At 43.6% G+C, this 20399-nt stretch overlaps 1 protein-coding gene across 1 annotated transcript; it reads left to right on the forward strand.

The window, feature by feature from the left end:
- The first annotated feature begins 1341 nt into the window (after positions 1 to 1341).
- On the forward strand, positions 1342 to 20056 carry rnf144b (ring finger protein 144B). Its single transcript, XM_063198949.1, has 8 exons — positions 1342 to 1595; positions 7655 to 7937; positions 10922 to 11026; positions 11856 to 11916; positions 13905 to 14106; positions 14957 to 15089; positions 16711 to 16800; positions 19787 to 20056. The coding sequence occupies exons 2-8, from the start codon at positions 7824 to 7826 to the stop codon at positions 19973 to 19975; spliced, it is 894 nt and encodes a 297-aa protein (XP_063055019.1). The 5' UTR covers positions 1342 to 1595; positions 7655 to 7823; the 3' UTR covers positions 19976 to 20056.
- The last annotated feature ends 343 nt before the right edge of the window (positions 20057 to 20399 follow it).

The raw sequence follows: 20399 nt of genomic DNA on the forward strand, positions 1-20399 counted from the left end.
AAGCCAGGTGTCTCCGTGGCATCACACGGGCTAGCATCTCCCTCTTGGCTGCGACTTGGGCTCTGTGACAGGGACACATGTACTGCATCCATAGGATCCATCCACGTGCACTTTATTCAGTGTGTGTGTGTGTGTGTGTGTGTGTGTGTGTGTGTGTGTGTGTGTGTGTGTGTGTGTGTGTGTGTGTGTGTGTGTGTGCACGCACGCACATGTGTGGGTGTGTAATGCGCATTATTCAGTGTGTGTGTGTGTGTGTGTGTGTGTGTGTGTGTGTGTGTGTGTGTGTGTGTGTGTGTGTGTGTGTGTGTGTGTGTGTGTGTGCACGCGTGTGTGTCTGTCTCTCTGTGTGTGTAATGTTCTGCTAGACAGTCTAGCCAAATCTGACCTGAAAGCTGTCTTTTTACATTTGAATGGTCTGCATTTCCCGACAGACACATTATAGCCTACTTTGTGAGACACAGGTTAATAGAACAATGGACTGACTGTCTTACGGGGGTTATTTGCCAGAGATAAAGCCGCCTCGAAGGTAAGGGGAATATCTTTTGGAAACCAAAATGTGACAAATATTGTGATGAATATCTAGACAACTGATTACAGCTGTCACTGAAATAGGAGAACAGGAAAAAACCCAACTCAATCATCTTCCATACTGTAGGCCCATTATAGATTTAATAATATATGAAGAGTTCAGATGCAAAACCCCCTAAGTGCCTTTTCAGAAAATAATCTTAATTCATTTTTATTTAATACAAAGCTATCAGAATAGCATATTTTTTTTAATTTTATGTATGTAATATAACTATTTACATGTATTATCAAGTACATACATGTAAACCAAGCCAACAATAGGGTTCTCTAAAAATATAGAAGTGCAGGTCTTCAGAAATTGATTAGGGGTTGAATTAGGGGGTTTTGCATCTGAATTCTTCATATGTAGGCCTTTATACGTTGATGGAGTCTCACAGATGACAAGTCGTGAAGAGTTTGCTTTGAAATCAGTGACGCCTGGTGGCCATGGGCGACTATGACAGATCAAAGCTCAGAGTCAAAGATGCACCTGCTTGACTGGAAGCGGCTATTTACTAACAAAAAAATAAAATAACTCTTACCCTTGCAGATGCTAATATGGAATAATGAAAAACACACAGATTAACGATAAATCACTCTCGAAGTCAATTGAAATGGCTGTTTCGTGCTGTTTAAGTGCAGGGCATGGTCTATCATCTCCTATGGATATTTTAACCCTACCATAATACTAACAGGACATGAAGAGTTAAAGGTTTCGAATTAGCTGCTGACCCACCGTTCGAGAAGGAAGCAGGAAGTACAGAGTAGTGCGCCGTGGTTTGCATCACACTCTTCCATTCCCTCGAGCGCAACTGCACAGGTTTTCCTGCGCTCGCGCTGCGCTATGGCAGGGAGGGACGTTTTCCACATTTCCCTGTCCGACTTTTAAATGGGGAGGTGCCTTCGAATGCCGAGCTGAGCGTTGGGTTTTGCACAACAGCAAATGACTGTATTCAACAGATGTGTCAGTGTCATAGTGAAGACACTGCGGTACTGGGGAAAGACCGGAGCAGCCATACTTTAGTAAGGTAAGGATTTCACCTCTTACCTATAGTCACTGTTTCCCAGAGAAGGCGCATAGACAGGCAGGACAGGCTAGCTATAATAAGTAGGCTAGAAGTGGCACTGTCCCACATCAACCTTTCTGTGTGGCCACTGTAGGCTATTCGAAGCTGCGCGTTTCACTGCGAGAAGGCTCTGTTACTGTAGCCTACCAGACCCATTTCCTTATTTTTGTGTGTGACTTTTTTCTATCAAGTGAGGCTTACTTCGTGACCAATGCGTCAGGTTGGAATAATAATAATAAAAAAAATCCATGGATATGCTGGCTGCATTAAAATCTCACAATCATGCTTTCTGGTCATTTAACAGCAATATGCTGCTTATAACTCTTTAATTAGCCTACGTTAGGCTGCAACTAAAACGTGATTTTAGTCACGACAATTCATTGGTCACGACTTCCCCAAAATTATTTTGTTGTTGTTGAAAATGCGCCTCTTGAGCAGTGGGATGGGATGTAACTGTTAGGCTATGAAGCTTGACTTCCTGAGACAAGTCAAACCCTAACAGACTGGGGAATGGAACAAATAGTTCTAACTGGTATGAAATCAAAGGGTCGCCCCAAATAGATGTAGCCAAGCCTAGCCCAACTGTATCAAAAACTTCTGTCAGAGGATGATTGGAGCAGTATCCAGGTGCTTGACAGTTGGTTGTTGGAACACAGTTGGTGGTGTTTCACATCGAAGTTACTGTAACAAGCAAGAGCTCTACAAACGTAGTTGGCCTACAGTAGAATGACACTGCAGAAAACAGGAAAAGAAAAAAAGCAAAGAGTGTTAAATTTGGCCCCATGATGGATCAATGTCTCGAGTGTCATATTAGTGCCAGACATAAATCATAGACACAGACAGAGATTTGTTTTCGACTTGCCAAGGGCTAGGTACTCATCACTGTGAAATGAGTACATCTTTACACCTGGTGCATCTATACACTATAACATCGACGTCCACACACCTCAAATATGCAGGTTTGAGCCACATTAGAGGATGCCCATGAACTGTTATGAAGTATTTCATAATAATTTCATAGAGGTAGGGATATCAAACGCAGCCCAGGGAAATCCCTCCCATTGCAACCTGTATCTACAGTAACCCAAACAGACAGTGGGGACAGCAAGGATAACAGGAGCTTCCATATTGGTATCCTAGATCATCTGATCCTCCACTATACTGTATGTTTACTGTGGGTGAATTGTTTGGTTATGTTTGCGCTGCTAAGGGGAGGGGAGGAGAGGTTAGGCAATGACCCAAGAATGCTGATAGGATCTGCCGGTGCCTTACTCTTGATTGTCCAAACACACAGATACAGCCAACACACGCACACGCACACGCACACACACACACACACACACACACACACACACACACACACACACACACACACACACACACACACACACTACTGCCTTCTCTGTCCTATACTTAGAGGGGCATGTCCAAGGAAGAATTTCACAACTCCTCCAGGACCCACAAGACTTTGAGGACTAAATCCAAACACACACTGATAAAATGACCGGTGAACCGTTGATGATACATAGTCATTAAAAAAAATAACCAGGCAGGTGTTTTAGACGTTATTGCTTTTCTAATTGTCATATGTTACTCCATATGACGAGGGAGATTCAAACACAGTTTCAGTTTCCAAGCAGGAGGAAGTAGAGAACTTGTTTTAGACACTGACATAATTTCATCCCTTGGTTTTGGTTTTGGTGGTGGTTAGTGAGCAGTGGTGTAGTGTACTTTTTTATAGTGGGTATACTGTATATTTTAGCATTTTTTTAAGTGGGTATACTGTATATATTTGTGCTATTCAAAACAATGGATCAATCAATTTTAAGTGGGTATACTGAAATCGTTCTACGCGTTCTACGCGTTCTACGTAGACTACACCACTGTTAGTGAGGGAAGTTGCAAATGAAGGTTGTGAAGCCTGATGCTTGTAGCCTCTTGCACATCGTTTCCCCCTCTAGAATACGTCTTTGTTCAAAACATTTAACCCCTTAGCGCAGCACTATGGCTCTCTGTAATGTCACAGCAATGTTGTTATGATGTAGTTAAGCATGTTCAGCAAGTGAATAGGGTCGCCGGCGACCCCTGCTGCAGTAAGAGGCTACCTACATGTATGGCAGTACAGTACAGAAAGACTTGACTAACACATTACAACGTAGATATTGCCAATCTGGCAACAACAAACTAACAACATTGTAGTCTCATAAAGGCTCTGCTGCTCAGATGCTGCTCCTGGTCTTGATGAGTTAATGCACACAGTTTCCCTAGTGGAACATTTTACTGCTTGCTCAAATCATTTAACGGAAAAAATATAACATTGGCAATAGGCTACATTATAGAGAGTCTTTATCTTTATCAACAACATAGTCATTGCCATTCTGGTAAGAACTGTCCAGTAACAGAGGCTGCGTCAAGACCTCATAATGCACACTGATAGACCTGTGGAACGAACACCTAACTAGTCATTGAAAAATCACAATGATCTTAGTACTACTTTGCTATAAATGTACACAGTCTTTAGGACATTCATACATTACAATTAGGTCATTGCTTTGTTGGTAACAGCAAGCTTAGAACAGGGCCTGTGGTGTGTCCTGTAGGTTGTAGCCTCTTACTGCAGATGATGGGGTCGCCTGCGGGTCTATTCACTATTTGCTGAAAATACTACATCATAACAACATGGCTATGACCCTTCCGAGAGACATATTAAGACATGGTAATTGCCATTTGGTGACGATAAGTGAACCTCTTTGTGCAGAGCCTATGTTATAACCCTACTGTCACCAAAATTGTAACGGCTATGTCTTAACCTGTTACTGAGACTGCATTGTCATAGCAATGTTGTGATCATGTATTTGAGCATTTTCAGCAAATAGTGAATAGGCCCGCCTGCGACCCCATCTGTGGTAAGAGGCTAATAACAGAGGCTCTGCATGAAAGGGTTAAATGGAGTTGATACAGGTCCAAATGAATGCTGAGTCAGATTGAGGTCATGACAGATGGGAGAAGAATGAGAGGTCTTCATTATCACCTGTAGACTCTACCTCACCTGGTGTCTGAGGGAGGAAATTGGAAAATGGAGGTCATGTTTGTGATTGCAAGTGGAAATTCCCGCTTCTTCTGTTTGCCAAAACAGTCATCTGAAGCCAAGTATGACTATAGATAAGTAGTCAAACAGAAAACCCCCACAGGGATATCCAGAACTGGTTCCCCAACTACAGTAATGCTTCTCTAAGTTGACATTGTGTTTTTTTCTGATTTAAGGAATGAAAAACACACATGCATGCATGCACACACGCGCACATGCACACACGCACGCACGCACGCACGCGCGCGCACACACACACACACACACACACACACACACAATGCTATCATTTAGTTCTGCAACCATTTAGCCTCATTTTACCGATAAGTAGCTGTAAGTCGAATTTAAATTCCTGAACAAGTCAAAAACAGCTGCTGTCAGAAGAAGGCAATGCATTGTGAAACCATTTTAATTACCCCCACACTCATAGAAAAACAAACCTACATATACACACATACTCATATAAACACCCACGCACGCGTGTGCTCACACACACACACACACACACACACACACACACACACACACACACACACACACACACACACACACACACACACACACACACACACACACACACACACACACACACACACACACACACACACACACAGAGTCCCCTTGGGCTACTATCTGGTTGTGAATTTGTCACCCATGTTTTATTTATGTGCGGGTGGCTACTGAGCGCCAAGGGCCACAGTGACTACTATCAGACAGAGTAGAGAGAGAGGGGTTCCATTGGCCCATTGTTTCCTGGTTCTATTATGGTCCCCCTTAGGCAGACCTAGGCAGACTTAAGGACTGATCTATTCATTGTAGGAGCATTATGACACGCCCCTTTAGGCAGACCGGAACCTGGTCGCGTTAGGTGCCCATAGAAACCTATTATGTTGGCATATCTCTATAGAATAGAATATCTCTGCTACTATGCTCATAACACACTCATGAGGGCCACTGCTCTCGTAAAACAGCACTCTGCTTATGAAAGATGACTGGCGCTCTACAGGCAACTCTCTCTTTTTACCTCTCTCTCTCTCCCACTCTCTCTCTCTGTCTCACTATTTCTATCTACAGTATCTGACCCTATCCACATAAGTAGGAACAACAAGCACTCTGCTTCTGTAAGTGTAAGGGAGCTTTGAGGCTGCTGGCACTGTCTCTGTATGACTGTATCTGATGTTCTTCATAGCATTCACAGGAACGAGCACTTTCCTAATGGGACATGACTGGACCTTTAGGTTGCCTACTCTGTCTGACTGACCATACCGGATGTTCTTTATAGCATGCACATGAGAAAGATGCTGCTCTACTGGGTGCTCAACTGATTACTTTGCTAAAGTAGTACAATGTCATGGGGTCCGTTCATGGACAGAAGGGAGAGATGTGATGGGTTACAATATGACAGCTCTGGCTGGGCCCGGGACAAAGTCATCTGAAAGGGCCCTCCCCACTCAATACATACATTACATTACATTACATTGCATTTGGCAGACGCTTTATAACCAAAGCGACTTTCAAAAGAGGACATAATCAAGCCAACATCACAAGCAAATGCAAAGTGCACAGGAGATATACAGAACAACAAGTGCAGTTTTTTTTAATATATAAAGAGTAAATAAACATACAATGTCATGAGAACTTACATCTGGGCCCAGAACAATTGTTTTTTCATCATCAGTTGAAAGCTCAACTAATATGGCTTGAGTGACCGGAGATATAGAATAGTTGCCCAGCAACCCACGGAGAGATATATCTTAAGTAAGACACTGCACGCAGTGTCACTCCAGATGCTCTGATTAGCTTGTGCATAGTATACAGCAGTGGCACTGTGTGTGAATTGGTGAATGTGAGGTATTCCATGTAAGTGAGGAGGGCTGGGCGATATGGAAAAAAAACATTATCACGATATGGATTACTTTATATCACGATAACGATATATATCACGATATAGCACAATTACATACGTTTTCAGTTATTCTCTTGATTTGCTCTTTATTTTTTCATGTCGCAAAACAACCTTTCTTTAAAATTGATCTTTTTATTCTTATTTTTACAGTTACATTAACTTATAGTGTGTATTGTGTCAACATGAAATGTAATTAAATGATATTCAATTGTATAAAGTTGATAAAATTACTATCACGATATAAAACGATATAGGAGAAAGGTCACGATATACACTTTTATATCACGATAACGATATATATCTTCATATTGCCCAGCCCTATATGTGAGGAGGTATTCTAGGGATTAGGGCAGTATACCGCTACACAAAAGTAGACCATGTTACGACAAGCAAATGACAAATATAAACAACAACAACAAGTTAACATTCCACTAGTAGACTTACTCAAAGCAAACGTTAAAAAGTTAAGTAAGATTTTAAAAAGTTAAAGTTTGAAGAGTTAAAGTTGTCTATTTTCATGAGTAAAGGCTTTTTATTATTGCATTATCATCATGGTAATACATGTAATAATAATATCATAAAGAATATGTTTAAAAAAGAAGAAGAAGAAATTATACTGATAACAGGATAACTTCCAATTCAACATCACTAGTGTGCATACACTGTGCAATGCCGTTGTGGTTGCTAAAATGTCACTACATGTCTTACTTTCACATGATTTCTATGCATTTGACAAATAATTAAACGTCTTTGAGTACTTGTATGGTTGGAGCCAGGGTGATTGTTTGCATAAAACCCATACATTGTTATTAACAATATTAACTTCAATGGGTAATAGATGTATTAACCTTTCCTGTGATTTACTTTCAAGTTTAGCAAAGAAAAAGATGCATTTGGAAAATGGGAGTTGTGGGTTGTGAAAATACGCTTAGGTCCAAAAGGGGGTCCTAGCAGAACAAGTTTGAGAACCACTGCTCTAGAATATGATGTTCAAAACATAATGTGTTACTGTGCACTCCTCCACAGGGCCATGGAGGGTCTTTCTCTTGAGGCTGCCCAGGTGAGACGATAAACAAAGCCACAGGGTTCCCCAAGGCTCTCCTCTCCTCTCTCCCTGTTCTCCCTCCCTGCCCTGCCCTGCCCTCTCCCTGTCACGCACCTCCATCTGCACCAGCCGCCTGCCTGCCCGCCTGTCATGGCTGACAGCCCCTCTGCGCCTGGGGTTGTCTTCTGCAAGCTGTGCCTCAACGTCCACGCTGAAGGAGATACCAGCTCCCTGCAGGCTTGCGGCTGTGTCTTCTGCACTCAGGTTAGTGCTGTGGGTATAGGTGTGTATAACAGAGTCGACTCTAGGGGACAGGTGTTTTGTGTGTCTAAAAGTAGACAAACCAGCAGCAGGGTACTATCTGTGACCAGTGCTTGATAAACGTGGTGCATCTGTTAGGGAAGAGGTACTTGATTGTGTATGTCAGCTCAGGGTTTCCAACATCTCTAGCAGATACAAAGTGCACAGGAAATATACAGAACAACAAATGCAGATGCTAAGTAGGGTTAGTTTTTTTAGCACAAGGTTTAGTAGAGTCCACACGCACATACACATCATGCCATAGAGTCTGGCTCGGGACTGGGACAGCTCAAGCATTAGTGTAGTATGTAGTCTGTACTGTATTGTGCCTTGTGGGGCTGGAAATTCAGTTCATTTCTCAAGTGACTTTCTGATCCATGAGAGAGTGAATCTTGACCAGCCAGTCATGAGCAGATGTTTACCTGTATCTGCATGAAGGCTTTCGGTTGCTAATGGTAAGGACACACCCAGCCAGACTGTAAACAAACACAATACAATGGCTTCTCAGTGTTAACCTGAGACCCTTCTCTACTGCTTTTTTTCCCTTTTTTGCCTCTGGTAATCCCAATCAAATAAACGTCTGGTCAATAAGCAAATTAACTACAACAGACTGGTACATTTTTGTGCAGACTCTTTTCTGGAAATTTCTGGAAATAAGCCGATTAGTGATTATTCACCTTCCCTTGAGTTAATAATTGTATTGTGTTTGTTCTTTCGCTTGTACTTAGACGTTCTCTAAGTCTGGCAGCGCCAAGTTTACTTCAAAGCTAATGGAATTGAATGGGGCAAGCTTGCAGGTAGCTGTTACTTAAAGGTACACTGTGTAAGATTTTTAGTTGTTTATTTCCAGAATTTATGCTACCCATTAACTAATGTTACCTTTTTCATGAATACTTACCACCATCATCAAATTCAAAGTATTCATTATAACTGGATAAATTGCATTTTTCATACATGAAAAGGGGGATCTTCTCCATGGTCTGCCATTTTGAATTTCCAGAAATAGCCATGTTTAGCTGCAAAAAATACTGTACTTGGGCCATACTAAAAATATTAGTTTATTGCTAAGTAAACTTTGATGAAAAGATCAAATTTGGCAATAGGCTGCCCAGTTTCAATGAGCAGCATAGTTGCAGTATCTTTTTGACCATTTCCTGCACAGTGTACCTTTAAGAATTCAATGATAATTGCAATCTAGACATAACATCGATTCACCAGACTAAGACAAGTGCTGAAAGTACAGGAGAAAGATCAAACTCGGTTGTTTAACTCAGCTTATTTTCCAGAAATGGTGCAGTATTGCTTTAATGAGCAGAGGTGTGTAAAGTTAAAGAAGAAATTAAAAGAAAAAGAAAAACCCTCATTAAGGGCTCATTAAGCTTAGTGGTTAGCTGGTGTAAACAACTGTGTAAAATGTACAAGTGTGCATTAATTTACTTCTACTTTATACACTTAGTAGTATGTTCTTGAGGCCGGTGATGGGAAGTCTCTGTTGTGTGAAAGAGACGGGTGTAATAGTAAAGGGAAGTCTTGTACCCATTGCTCCAACAATGGCAAAGAAGCTAATTCACTTCGGAGATTTTAATCACCAGGTAATTTCACTACTCATTACCAAAACAGATGTCTGGTGACCAGTCTGAATGACAGACGTGACCTCAAAAACGCTCATTTACTCAATACTAATTTTTGCTAATCCGATATTATTGTGAACAGCGGCATGCTGTCCGATATGCATCTGACGACTTTGAACATGTGGAATGTGTGCATGTGTATCGGCTAAAACCAGCTGTAAGATACAAAAACACACTGAGCAGTTACATGCATTATATATTCTGAATTTTAATGCTACTTTGGTTATTATACAGTATATATAGATTAAAACACGTTCCGTCAATATTCTGTTTACATCTGTGGAACAGCTTTCTGGAAATGGAATATAGGCAGATTCAGAACACAGCCACATTTGGAATGAATTAATTGGCATTAATACCTATAGTTTACGTCGGCCAGATCCTCATTAGCAAACCAAATACTGCTACCATTCCATTTAAAATTGAAATATTCCGTTGCATGTAACTACGCTCACTGTTGATACTGTATGCACAAACCAAAGATTCACTATATTTGTTTACACATGCAGAGTGGATGATGTGGGCATGCTCAATGTACGTCTGGCCGGCAGTAGACAAAGGGGTTTCATTATAGTTTTGCAACTGCTGTGGAGCTCTATCCAGGCCATGCCATCCTAGTGACGCAACTCCTTCGGTGCTGCTTCTAAGTCAGGCCAAGAGCAATGTAAATATCATTTCTGATCTCCGACTTCTTCAGGAAGCAAACACCCAGTAGCAAACCTAGGGAAGCGGGTCAACCATGCTGTTGGGAAATGTAAATTCATTGTTATGCTCTTGGGTCACATCAGGTCTGGAAGAGATTTGAAAGTCGATGATAATCAGGCTAGTGGAGCTCTGCCTGTTGTGTTGCACATCTGAGCAGCACGACCACATGGAAACTATGTCAGGCTGACAGCTCTGGCTTACCCTGCAGGACCGCAGCAGGGCCAGAGCTACATAACATGCAGTGCTGTTGCTGTTTATATCTCTCTATCTGTCTCTGTAGCTCTTTCACTTTCTCTCTCTCTCTCTGTCACGTTCTCTCTCTGTATTTGTCTTTTTTTTCTTTCTCCCTTGTAATCTTTTACTCTTTCAATTTTCAATCTAGTTCCGTCTCAATCTTGTTATCTTTCTCTTTAAACCTCAATTGGAATCTCTTTGTCCCCTGACTGTGTGTGTGTGTGTGCGTGCGTGCGTGCGTGCGTGCGTGCGTGCGTGCGTGCGTGCGTGTGTGTGTGTGTGTGTGTGTGTGTGTGTGTGTGTGTGTGTGTGTGTGTGTGTGTGTGTGTGTGTGTGCGTGCGTGCGTGCGTGCACGTGTGTGTGTCTTTCCACCCCAGTGTCTGCAGCAGTATGTCCAGTTGGCGGTACGTGAGGGAGGGGGTGCCCCCATCACCTGCCCTGACCCTGCCTGCCAGGTCACAGATGGCCTCTCCGACCCCGAGGTAGGTAACCAAGGTGACGAGATGAGACGACTGTGTAGTCATACACATGCAAAGGAGATCATGACCAGATATATCGCTTTCTCTGTTTTTCGTCTTTGGTCATCAGTGTCACAATGTGTTTTTGTTGTCCTGCAGTGTCTGTGTTCTCCCTTTGACTCTCTATCACGGTCCTCTGTCACTATCACGGTCACTATTTCAGTTCCTGTTTCTTGTCTTGTCTTTAGCCAAGGCTAAATAAGAGGCTGATTATGAAACACACACAGGCACACACACACACACACACACACACACACACACACACACACTCACACGCACACACACACACACACACACACACACACACACACACACACACACACACACACACACACACACACACACGACACACACACACACACACGACACACACACACAGAAAACACATTCTTGGATTAGTGAAGGTGACAAAGTAAAGCCACAAGGCTCCACATCAGTCTGCTAGCCACGTGTAGCTCTAAACCCTCTGTAACGCGTTAGAGGTTGACTCAATTATAAGCCTCTCCCCAGATGCTACGCAGAGTTCAGCCAAACTGGAGTGCATTTCTCGAAAGCATAGTTGCCAACCACATTAGCTACTTTGTTGTTTGCAATGCAATTTCCCACAACTATCCAAGTTGCTAACTGGCTAACAACTACGCTTTTGAGAAACGCACCCCTGCCCAGTATTTTGGGAGATCAAGACATTTCATAGCTCTCACTACTGTGTCTCCTGAGAAAGAGGCAAAGAATGGCATGGGAAACGGCATTTGAGAGAGTGATAGTGGACGTGTTTTTTGTGTTTCTGTTACAGGTGGCCTGTTATGTGCCTGAGGAGCAGGCAGAACTGTACAAGCGACTCAAGTTTGAGAGAGGTACTGTATTGGACTATACCAAGGCAGCACATTTAATTATTCGAGGCAAACTTTGACTGTTGAGCCTGCTTCATTTTTGTTGCATACGATGCCCCCGATACATTGTAGTCCACATTGTAGTCGAGATTGTAGTCGACATCAATGAATAATAGCTAGGTCGAGATCACTAATGACATTGTGCTTACAGTATGTCTGGTCCCGACAGCTTTGTAGCCCCAGTAAAGCTCCCCTGTGCAGCTTGGCCATCAAAAAACACAAACACTTACACAGCATTTTATTTTTCCGCTTGACCCTGAGTAACACTACACTCACACACACGCACACACACACACACACACACACACACGCACACACACACACACACACACACACACACACTGAAGGTGGATGATGTGTGCTGATGTGACTGCGGGGTTCACCTGAGGTCTTCTGGCCATCTGGTGGCATTAACAACCATGAGCCGCTCTCAGGGGTAACGGACAACGCTATTTCTCATCACACATTCATCTACTGCTGATCCAATATTCACTGGATTTTTACCCTGTTTAGTTATTCAATCTTAACAACCTCATGTTGCTTCCCCAAGACCTATCATTTCCAAGCTTTTATAGTTTCACTTTTAGCAGTCTGAACTCAAAATGTTTCTTTCACAAATTATTTATTCCCTGGTTTTTTTTTATTTATTTTGGTGTTATATTGACAAAATCCCTCAGGGGAACATAACACTGTTGTGTGAATTCTAGAGGAAAAGCAATAGACCAAGACTTGAAGAGTCAAAATAAAGTTCATGAACGAAGCCCTTTCAGGGTGGCAGCAGCCGGTCAGACAAAGAGCGTATTTAAAAGTGGGAATAAGGAAGTCTCTCTCTCTCTCTCTCTCTCTCTCTCTCTCTCTCTCTCTCTCTCTCTCTCTCTCTCTCTCTCTCTCTCTCTCTCGCTCTCTCTCTCTCTTTCCCTAGCCTTCACATGGTTGCCTGGCACTTGCCAAACTCTCCTTAGCAGGTCCACTGACAGCTTTGGCCAGGCCTGGGGCAAAGTAATTTGATGGCACCCCCGTCCAATACATATGCAATGTATTGAGGACCCAATTCTGGACCCCTCCTTTCCCTGGGCCTGGGGCAACTGACCCCTTTATCTTCTCCTGTCAGCGTCACTGCCCCTTAGTATGCCTGACCTCATCCACCAGCCAGTCACCCTCCAAGAAGACTGCAGAGTCTTGTTACTCGCTCTCACGAAGAGCCAAGAGACAGCCAAGCCAGTCTACGTATAGGCAAATCCAACATGGTCAGTCATTCGCTGGGTAGAACTAAACGAAGTTAGTTAGACAAAGGAGCTACTGTCTGTAGGTTACTAGACAGGATTTGGAGACATCGAAAATCGTAGACATCAAAAATAAAAAAGAAGCTGTTTTGCCATATATTATATAGGACGGGCATCTAGGGGGCCAGGTGTGACTGCTCTTGCTTATCTTTATTTACCTTAGAGGTGCACCTGGGCCCTTTTATTTTAGGCCTGGTTCCTGGTATCAGACTGCCAGGCTGTGTGTAATGCCATCCCTTGGCATGAAATGGCATGCAAAGCGGCATTGGTCCAGTTAGCACACTGTGGCTGTGTGGGGTCATGGTGTAGTTTGCTGTTTGATGATGGTTTCTATTTCTCGTTGTATTCTCTTAGAGGTGCAGCTGGATTGCAGCAAAGCCTGGTGTCTGGTAATGGCCTGCCAGGTTCTTTTTAAAGTCATCCTTGGTATGAAGGGCATGTGAAATGCCATGAGTCCACATGTTCAGAAAACAAAAACCTTGCCATAAATTTGATCAAGCCATCTCTGAATCAGCTGGGTGGTCTGTTTAACGGCCTTTTAAGGCCTGGTTCCTGGTGCCAGACAGTGTGTAAGGTGATCCCCAGTCCACTTAACACACCTGTGTGAGGTCATGGAGGCATTTATTTTATTGTTTGATGATCATGTTAATGTATGTGTGTATTCCTCAGGGGTGCAGCTGGATCCCAGTAAGGCCTGGTGCCCTGTGCTGGAGTGCCAGGCGGTGTGCAGGGTGATCCAGGGCGTGGAGGGCATGCCCACCCCTGTGCCGTGCCCGGCCTGCCGCACCGTCTTCTGCTGCGGCTGCATGCAGCTCTGGCAGGAGGAGCACGCCTGCCAGGCCCTCACGTCAACCACGTCTGATGACGACAGGTGAGAGAGAGAGTGAGAGAGAGAGAGAAAGAGAGAGAGAGAGAGAGAGAGAGAGAGAGAGAGAGAAATGTGTGTGTGTGTGTGTATGTGTGTGTGTTCGTGCACGTCTGCTAGGCCGTCACGCCAACCTCGTCTGATGACAACAGATGCGATAGTTAGAGTGTGTGTGCACGGATCTTTGCGGATCCTGTGGTCAGTCTCTCAAATAACCTTGTTCGACAGGTCAGTGTTTAGGAGTGTTTATGCGTGTGTGTGTGTGTGTGTGTGTGTGTGTGTGTGTGTGTGTGTGTGTGTGTGTGTGTGTGTGTGTGTGTGTGTGTGTGTGTGTGTGTGTGTGTGTGTGTGTGTGTGTGTGTGTGTGGACCAAAAGGAGACAGACATTATTTGTGAGTCAAATGACTTTGTCAGCCAGCCTATTCAGCCTTCTCTCTCTGAAAAGGTGCCTAGATATGTTCAAGCCATTTACAATGCTCATCAGCTGCAGCTTTTTGCTGTGGACCCAGCCCACTGACTTTTCTTATGTGAACTTATAGATGAGCAAATAATCTTCTGTGCGCCTTAAAAGCACTTGTTAATTTTCTTAAATGTTTACCTACAGTTTATCTTCAAATGGAAAATATGAAAAAAGATGCCTGTTATTGTTCTTAATTGTTTTAATTAATTGGTGAATCCCACACAAAGTAGATACATTGAAGAAGTTAAGGACAGTTCACAAACGTTCCAGACTGAGAGTCCTTAACAATGTTCTGATGTGTGCATCTAGGTCAAATGTTCTTCCGTGTGTTTGTAAGTAATGATCCTATGTGGGCCTTCTAGGTCTCTAACTCCTTTTATTCCGTGTGCATCTTAGAAGTTCTACAGACTCGGTCATCAAGCAGTGTCCCATGTGTAGCGTCTACATCGAGCGTAACCAGGGCTGCGCCCAGATGCTCTGCAAGAACTGCAAGCACACCTTCTGCTGGTACTGCCTGCAGAACCTAGATGTAAGCACTGGCTCCACCCCCATCCCATGTAGCGAAAAAAGTGAAAGCCCATTGGGAAACTCCAACTCATTGTCATTGTGACACAGCACTCCACAGCACACAAGTGAACACTGCACACTGCACACAACGAAATTGCATTTATGCCTCACCCGTGCAAGGAGGCAGCCCTCAGTGGCGCCCCATGGGGAGCAGTGCGGTGGGACGGTACCATGCTCAGGGTACCTCAGTCATGGAGGAGGATGGGGGAGAGCACTGGTTGATTACTCCCCCCACCAACCTGGCGGGTTGGGAGTCGAACCGGCAACCTCTGGGATGCAAGTCTGACGCCCTAACCGCTCACCCATGACTGCCCTATGTAGTAGGGTAAGGAAGAACCACACAACGAGTAGCTCCCGTTTTTTAATCCATGTTTATGTCCGTGACCTTTTGGACCACCACGGCCCTTCGTCAGACTGGTGGCCCGAAACGTCACGGAAATAAAAATGGATCAAAAAGGGGGAGCTCCTCTGTGTGCGGTTCTTCCTGGCCCTATAATGAACTTTCAGTTACGCTTTGTTCCTGCACCCGTCAAAAAGGAATTAGATGTGTGTGAGATCTGACTGGGATCCACCCCCATCTCCACCCCATGAAAATACAAAAGCTTTACTGTTGAGACGCTGAGAGCATTTTAGTCGTGAAAGTGAAAGCAGAGAGAGTAGAGAGAGAGAGGTTCCATTGGCCCATTGTTTCCTGGTTCTATTATTGCCCCCTTTAGGCAGACCTAGGCAGACCTAAGGACTGTTCTATTCAATGCTAGGAGTATTATGACACGGCCCTTTAGGCAGACCGGAACCTGGTCACGTTAGGTGCCCATAGAAACCTATTATGTTGGCATATCTTTATATACTTAAAGAATCTCTGGTGAAAGTGTGTGCACATCTAAACGAGGTGCTGCTATTCAACATGAGGTTGGTGTAAAAGAGAAAGTGAAAGAATGCCTGCTCACAGTTTCCATCTACACCCTAAGTGATTTGTGAGCACTGTGGTTAGATCAGGAGGGTGTTGTTTTGCTTGTAAAGTAGCCTCTTAGTGCAGATGGGGTCGCCGATGGGCCTATTCACTATTTGCTGGAAATACTCAAATACATCATCACAACATTGGTATGACATTACTGCGACTACTACTGAGAGCCCTAAGGAACAGATTAAGGCGGATACATATCCATTACAATTTTGGTGACAGTAAGGTTATAACATACGTAAGCTCTGCGCTAAGGGGTTTTAGAGATATTACACTATCTCTGGAAAAGTGCTAATCCTACCCATTAGCTTATCCACCTACCACCGTGTTAAATCATTTAGATTTACCTTCCTCTGTTTCTCCATCCGTTCTCTGAATCTGGTGGTGCAATTGAAATGTCACTTTAAATGTATTTAACAACTACATTTTCAAATTTGAGCATTGTACTGTATGTGTGTGCAGTCTAAGCATTAGTTATGCATGAGAAATATGACAATACATCACCAGAAGATGAATGTGTTTTCTGTTTCACACTTTCTGTTTGGTTCACCCAGATTTCAGGTTAGAGTTAGTGATGGAACCATATGTTTGGTTTTTACCATAATGTATCCCCTTCCCACAGGGTGACATCTTCCTAAGGCACTATGACAAAGGACCCTGCAGGTACAAGCTGGGCCACTCGCGAGCCTCCGTCATGTGGAACAGAGTACAGGTGAGACTAACAGCCTGAAGACACACCGTTACATTCAGCATTACACACTGCTGGCTCTTTTAACCAACGTGGCTTACAGTTATTACAGGGTATTGGTTACAGGCCCTGGAGCATTGTGGGGTGAGGTGATATTACAGGGTATTGGTTACAGGCCCTGGAGCAATGTGGGGTGAGCTTTTTCTTTTGTAGCCCTTGTGGTGTTTGCTGAAAAAATTCAACCACATCACAACATTGCTATAACATTGCCATCATTGCGTAACAGATTAAGACTCAAGCAACAACAAGCGTATAATGCATGAAAGGCTTAACTTCTGCACAGGACCCTAAATTAACTTTTTTTCTCCACCAGCCAAAATGGAGAGACGCTTTTGTGTGTTTGGTAATTGATCCCAACATCTTATACTGGTAACTAACGTGAGAGGTTATGTTGACAGAGCAAAATTCTACCAAACGCTGTGCTGTATGAAATCTTTATTGCCCTGAAGGGAATTTGTTCCAGAGTTGGAAAGTCAGACCACATACGTACAGTAGGCTATGTAGATTAAACATGTGAAAAGGTTAAAACATGGCCTACATACTGTATGCTATATAAACACACATATATTACTGTAAAGTCAACCTGTCTGAGTTGAAGTTATTTAGCAGTCGAATGCTTCTAGACACAAAAGTGAAGGTTCTGTTTGCTTTTATTCAGTTAAAAGGGGGTGGGATGGATCATCCAATATTTTCAAAGACAAACATTGACGTGTGTTTGGATACAGGCCATTATTCTCAGGGAAACTATCTCAGAAATTCTTATTTGTATTGTGCTTTGGCAAATCACACGCATCAGCACAAGAAAGTCAAATGAAGACATGACCTGTAGACTTCTAAAGAACAGCTCAAGGGTAGTCCCGCATTTACCAAGAATTCTGAAGTAGTCAATACAATGCTTTTGAAGTGGGTGTTGAAATGGGTGTTGCCACCTCAAGTCTTGTACAGTCCTGACCTGTCCTCTCCTGTCCTAACTTTCTGTTCCTAAATCAATCCTCTCTACAGCAAGCTTTAAGCCCTACCGACTACAAACCCTATACAATACATTGGTTGAGAGAACGCTTAGGACTTTCAGTTTTACTATTGTTGTTGTGTTATTTCAAAGTCAGTTGTCCTATTAGCTGACTCACAGGGGGTAGTTTCGAATGGGAATGAGGACACCTCATCAGTAAGTGAAAGTGAAAGTCACGTTGTCATTGTTACACAGCACAGCTCTAAGTGCACAACAAAATTACATTTTACATTTACACGCCTCAGTTGTGCAAAGGAGACAGTCCAACAGGCATCCCTGTGGAGCAGTGTTGAGGGAAAACACTGGTATTCACTCCCCCCACCAACCAGGCAGAGTCGGGACTCAAACCAGCAACCCGTGGTCTCCAGGTCCCAGCTCTTAACCGCTTACCCATGACTGCCCCATTTTGTTCTTTATTTTGGGGGTTTTCAGTAGTAGAGCACATCAGAATCTAAAGGTATTTTGAATCACATTTTCAATACACTCTGGTCTAAAGTAACACTAGTAAACTGATGCTCATTATCAATAAAGCTGAGATGAAAGCAAAAATACTGGATAAGAGGAAGATAACGCAAACCACGCCCACTCAATGCAAAATCGTGGGCTCAAGTTGGGTCTCCTAAGGGGGCGTTGTCCCCCTCCTTCTTCTTCTATTTTTGAGGTGTTTGCTCAAGACGTGCGCTACCGCCATCTACAGCGCTAAGGGGGCTTGATTTATTCTCAACCTCAGGACTCCGAAGGTCTCATAACCGAAGGTCTCCTAAGGGGGCGTTCACCCGACATAAAGTGGATACCGGAAAAGAAACAAAATGACGCTTCTTCTTCTAGATCCACTTTCTTTGCATGAAACACAGTAATAGTGAAACTGTTTGTGCATGCTGCCCCCTAGTGAACAGAAATGGACTTGGTGGTAGGGTCTATTCACTGTGTAGTTGTACATGTGTGCCGTGGGACTAAACAGTGTTTTCGTTACTCCTTTCCTTTAGGTGGTGGTAGTACTGGTAGGAATATTTACAATTCATACTGTATCTGTGTTTAACGTGACAAATAAAACCCATTTTCTTTCCTTCATAGATTGTGGCGGTGCTGGTAGAGACTTGTATAATTTTCACTGTGTACCTGTGTGCAGTTAAACCAAAAAAGTATCTGTTACTCCTTTAGGTGGTGGCAGTACTGGTAGGAATTAGTTACCTCCGCCAAGGAGGTAATGTTTTCGGTCGCGTTGGTTTGTCTGTCTGTCTGTCTGTCTGTCTGTTTGTTTGTTTGTCAGCAGCATAACTCAAAAACTAATCAACGGATTTGGACGAAACTTTGTGGGTTTGTTGATAATGACCCAAGGAACAAGTGATTAAATTCTGGTGGTGATCCGGATCACGAACTGGAACCAGGACTTTTAAAAATATTCTTCACCATCTACGCCCCCTAGTGACCAGACATTGAATTGCGGGGACTCCACAAAAAACAAGGCAGAAAGACATAGGGTGTAACATTGTCAAAAAAATGAATTAAGCCACTTCCTTGGTGGAGGTCTGCGCTCTCTGAGTGCTTCTAGTTCATAGTACTTGTGTTTAATGAGACCAGTAAAACCCATTCTCTTTCTTTCCTGGGTGGTGCTGTTAGAGACTTGTATTACTTGTAATTGTGTTTCTCTAAAAAGTGTCTGTTACTCCTTTAGATGCTGGCAGTGCTGGTAGGACTATGTATAGTTTATACTGTGTAACACGTGTGCAGTGAGACTAAAAGGTGTCTGTGTTACTGCTTTAGGTGGTTCCAGTGCTGGTATGAATATCTATAGTTTATACTGTGTAACATGTGTGCAGTGAGACTAAAAAGTGTCTGTTACTCCTTTAGGTGGTGGCAGTGCTGGTAGGAATATGTATAGTTTATACTGTGTACATGAGTGCAGTGAGACTAATAAAGGTGTCTGTGTTACTCCTTTAGGTGGTGGCGGTGCTGGTGGGGGTCAGCATCACCATGCTAGTCACCTTCCCCTTCCTCCTGCTGGCCTCTCCCTGCATCCTCTGCTGCGTCTTCAAGCCCTGCCACGGCGGCAAGGAGGGCAAAAAGGAGAAAAAGAAGAAAATCCTGAAAAAGAAGAATGTCAAAAGCGCTCCTGATGATGACCACTAGCCTCGGCTTTACCGTCTCTCTTTCACACGGATCTCACCGCACATGCACACGCCTGTAAAAACACACACACGCACACACACACGCACACACACACACACACAGGCAGGGGTGCCGATAAGGGGGAACAAAGGGGACAGTTGTCCCGGGCCCAGGGGGAGAGGGAGCCCAAAATTGGGTCGTCATTACATTGTCTTTATTCAGCTGGGGGGCCCTTTCAGATGACTTTGTCCTGGGCCCAGCCAAAGCTGTCAGTGGCCCTGCACACACACACACACACACACACACACACACACACACACACACACACACACACACACACACACACACACACACACACACACACACACACACATACACACGCACACACGCCGATTGCTTCATGTGCCAATCCTAGCTCACCAGAGGAGGGGAGTGTTGATGGAAA

This window comes from Engraulis encrasicolus, chromosome 5 (genome assembly GCF_034702125.1).
Source record: "Engraulis encrasicolus isolate BLACKSEA-1 chromosome 5, IST_EnEncr_1.0, whole genome shotgun sequence".
In the NCBI taxonomy this organism is placed as follows: Eukaryota; Metazoa; Chordata; class Actinopteri; order Clupeiformes; family Engraulidae; genus Engraulis; species Engraulis encrasicolus.

Bases quoted from the DNA above. Each gene is read 5' to 3' on its own strand.
- rnf144b (XM_063198949.1), top strand. From the start codon at position 7,824: ATGGCTGACAGCCCCTCTGCGCCTGGGGTTGTCTTCTGCAAGCTGTGC. The intron at 11,027-11,855 runs GTAGGTAACCAA...TTTCTGTTACAG, and splicing joins ATGGCCTCTCCGACCCCGAG to GTGGCCTGTTATGTGCCTGA. The intron at 14,107-14,956 runs GTGAGAGAGAGA...TGTGCATCTTAG, and splicing joins ACCACGTCTGATGACGACAG to AAGTTCTACAGACTCGGTCA.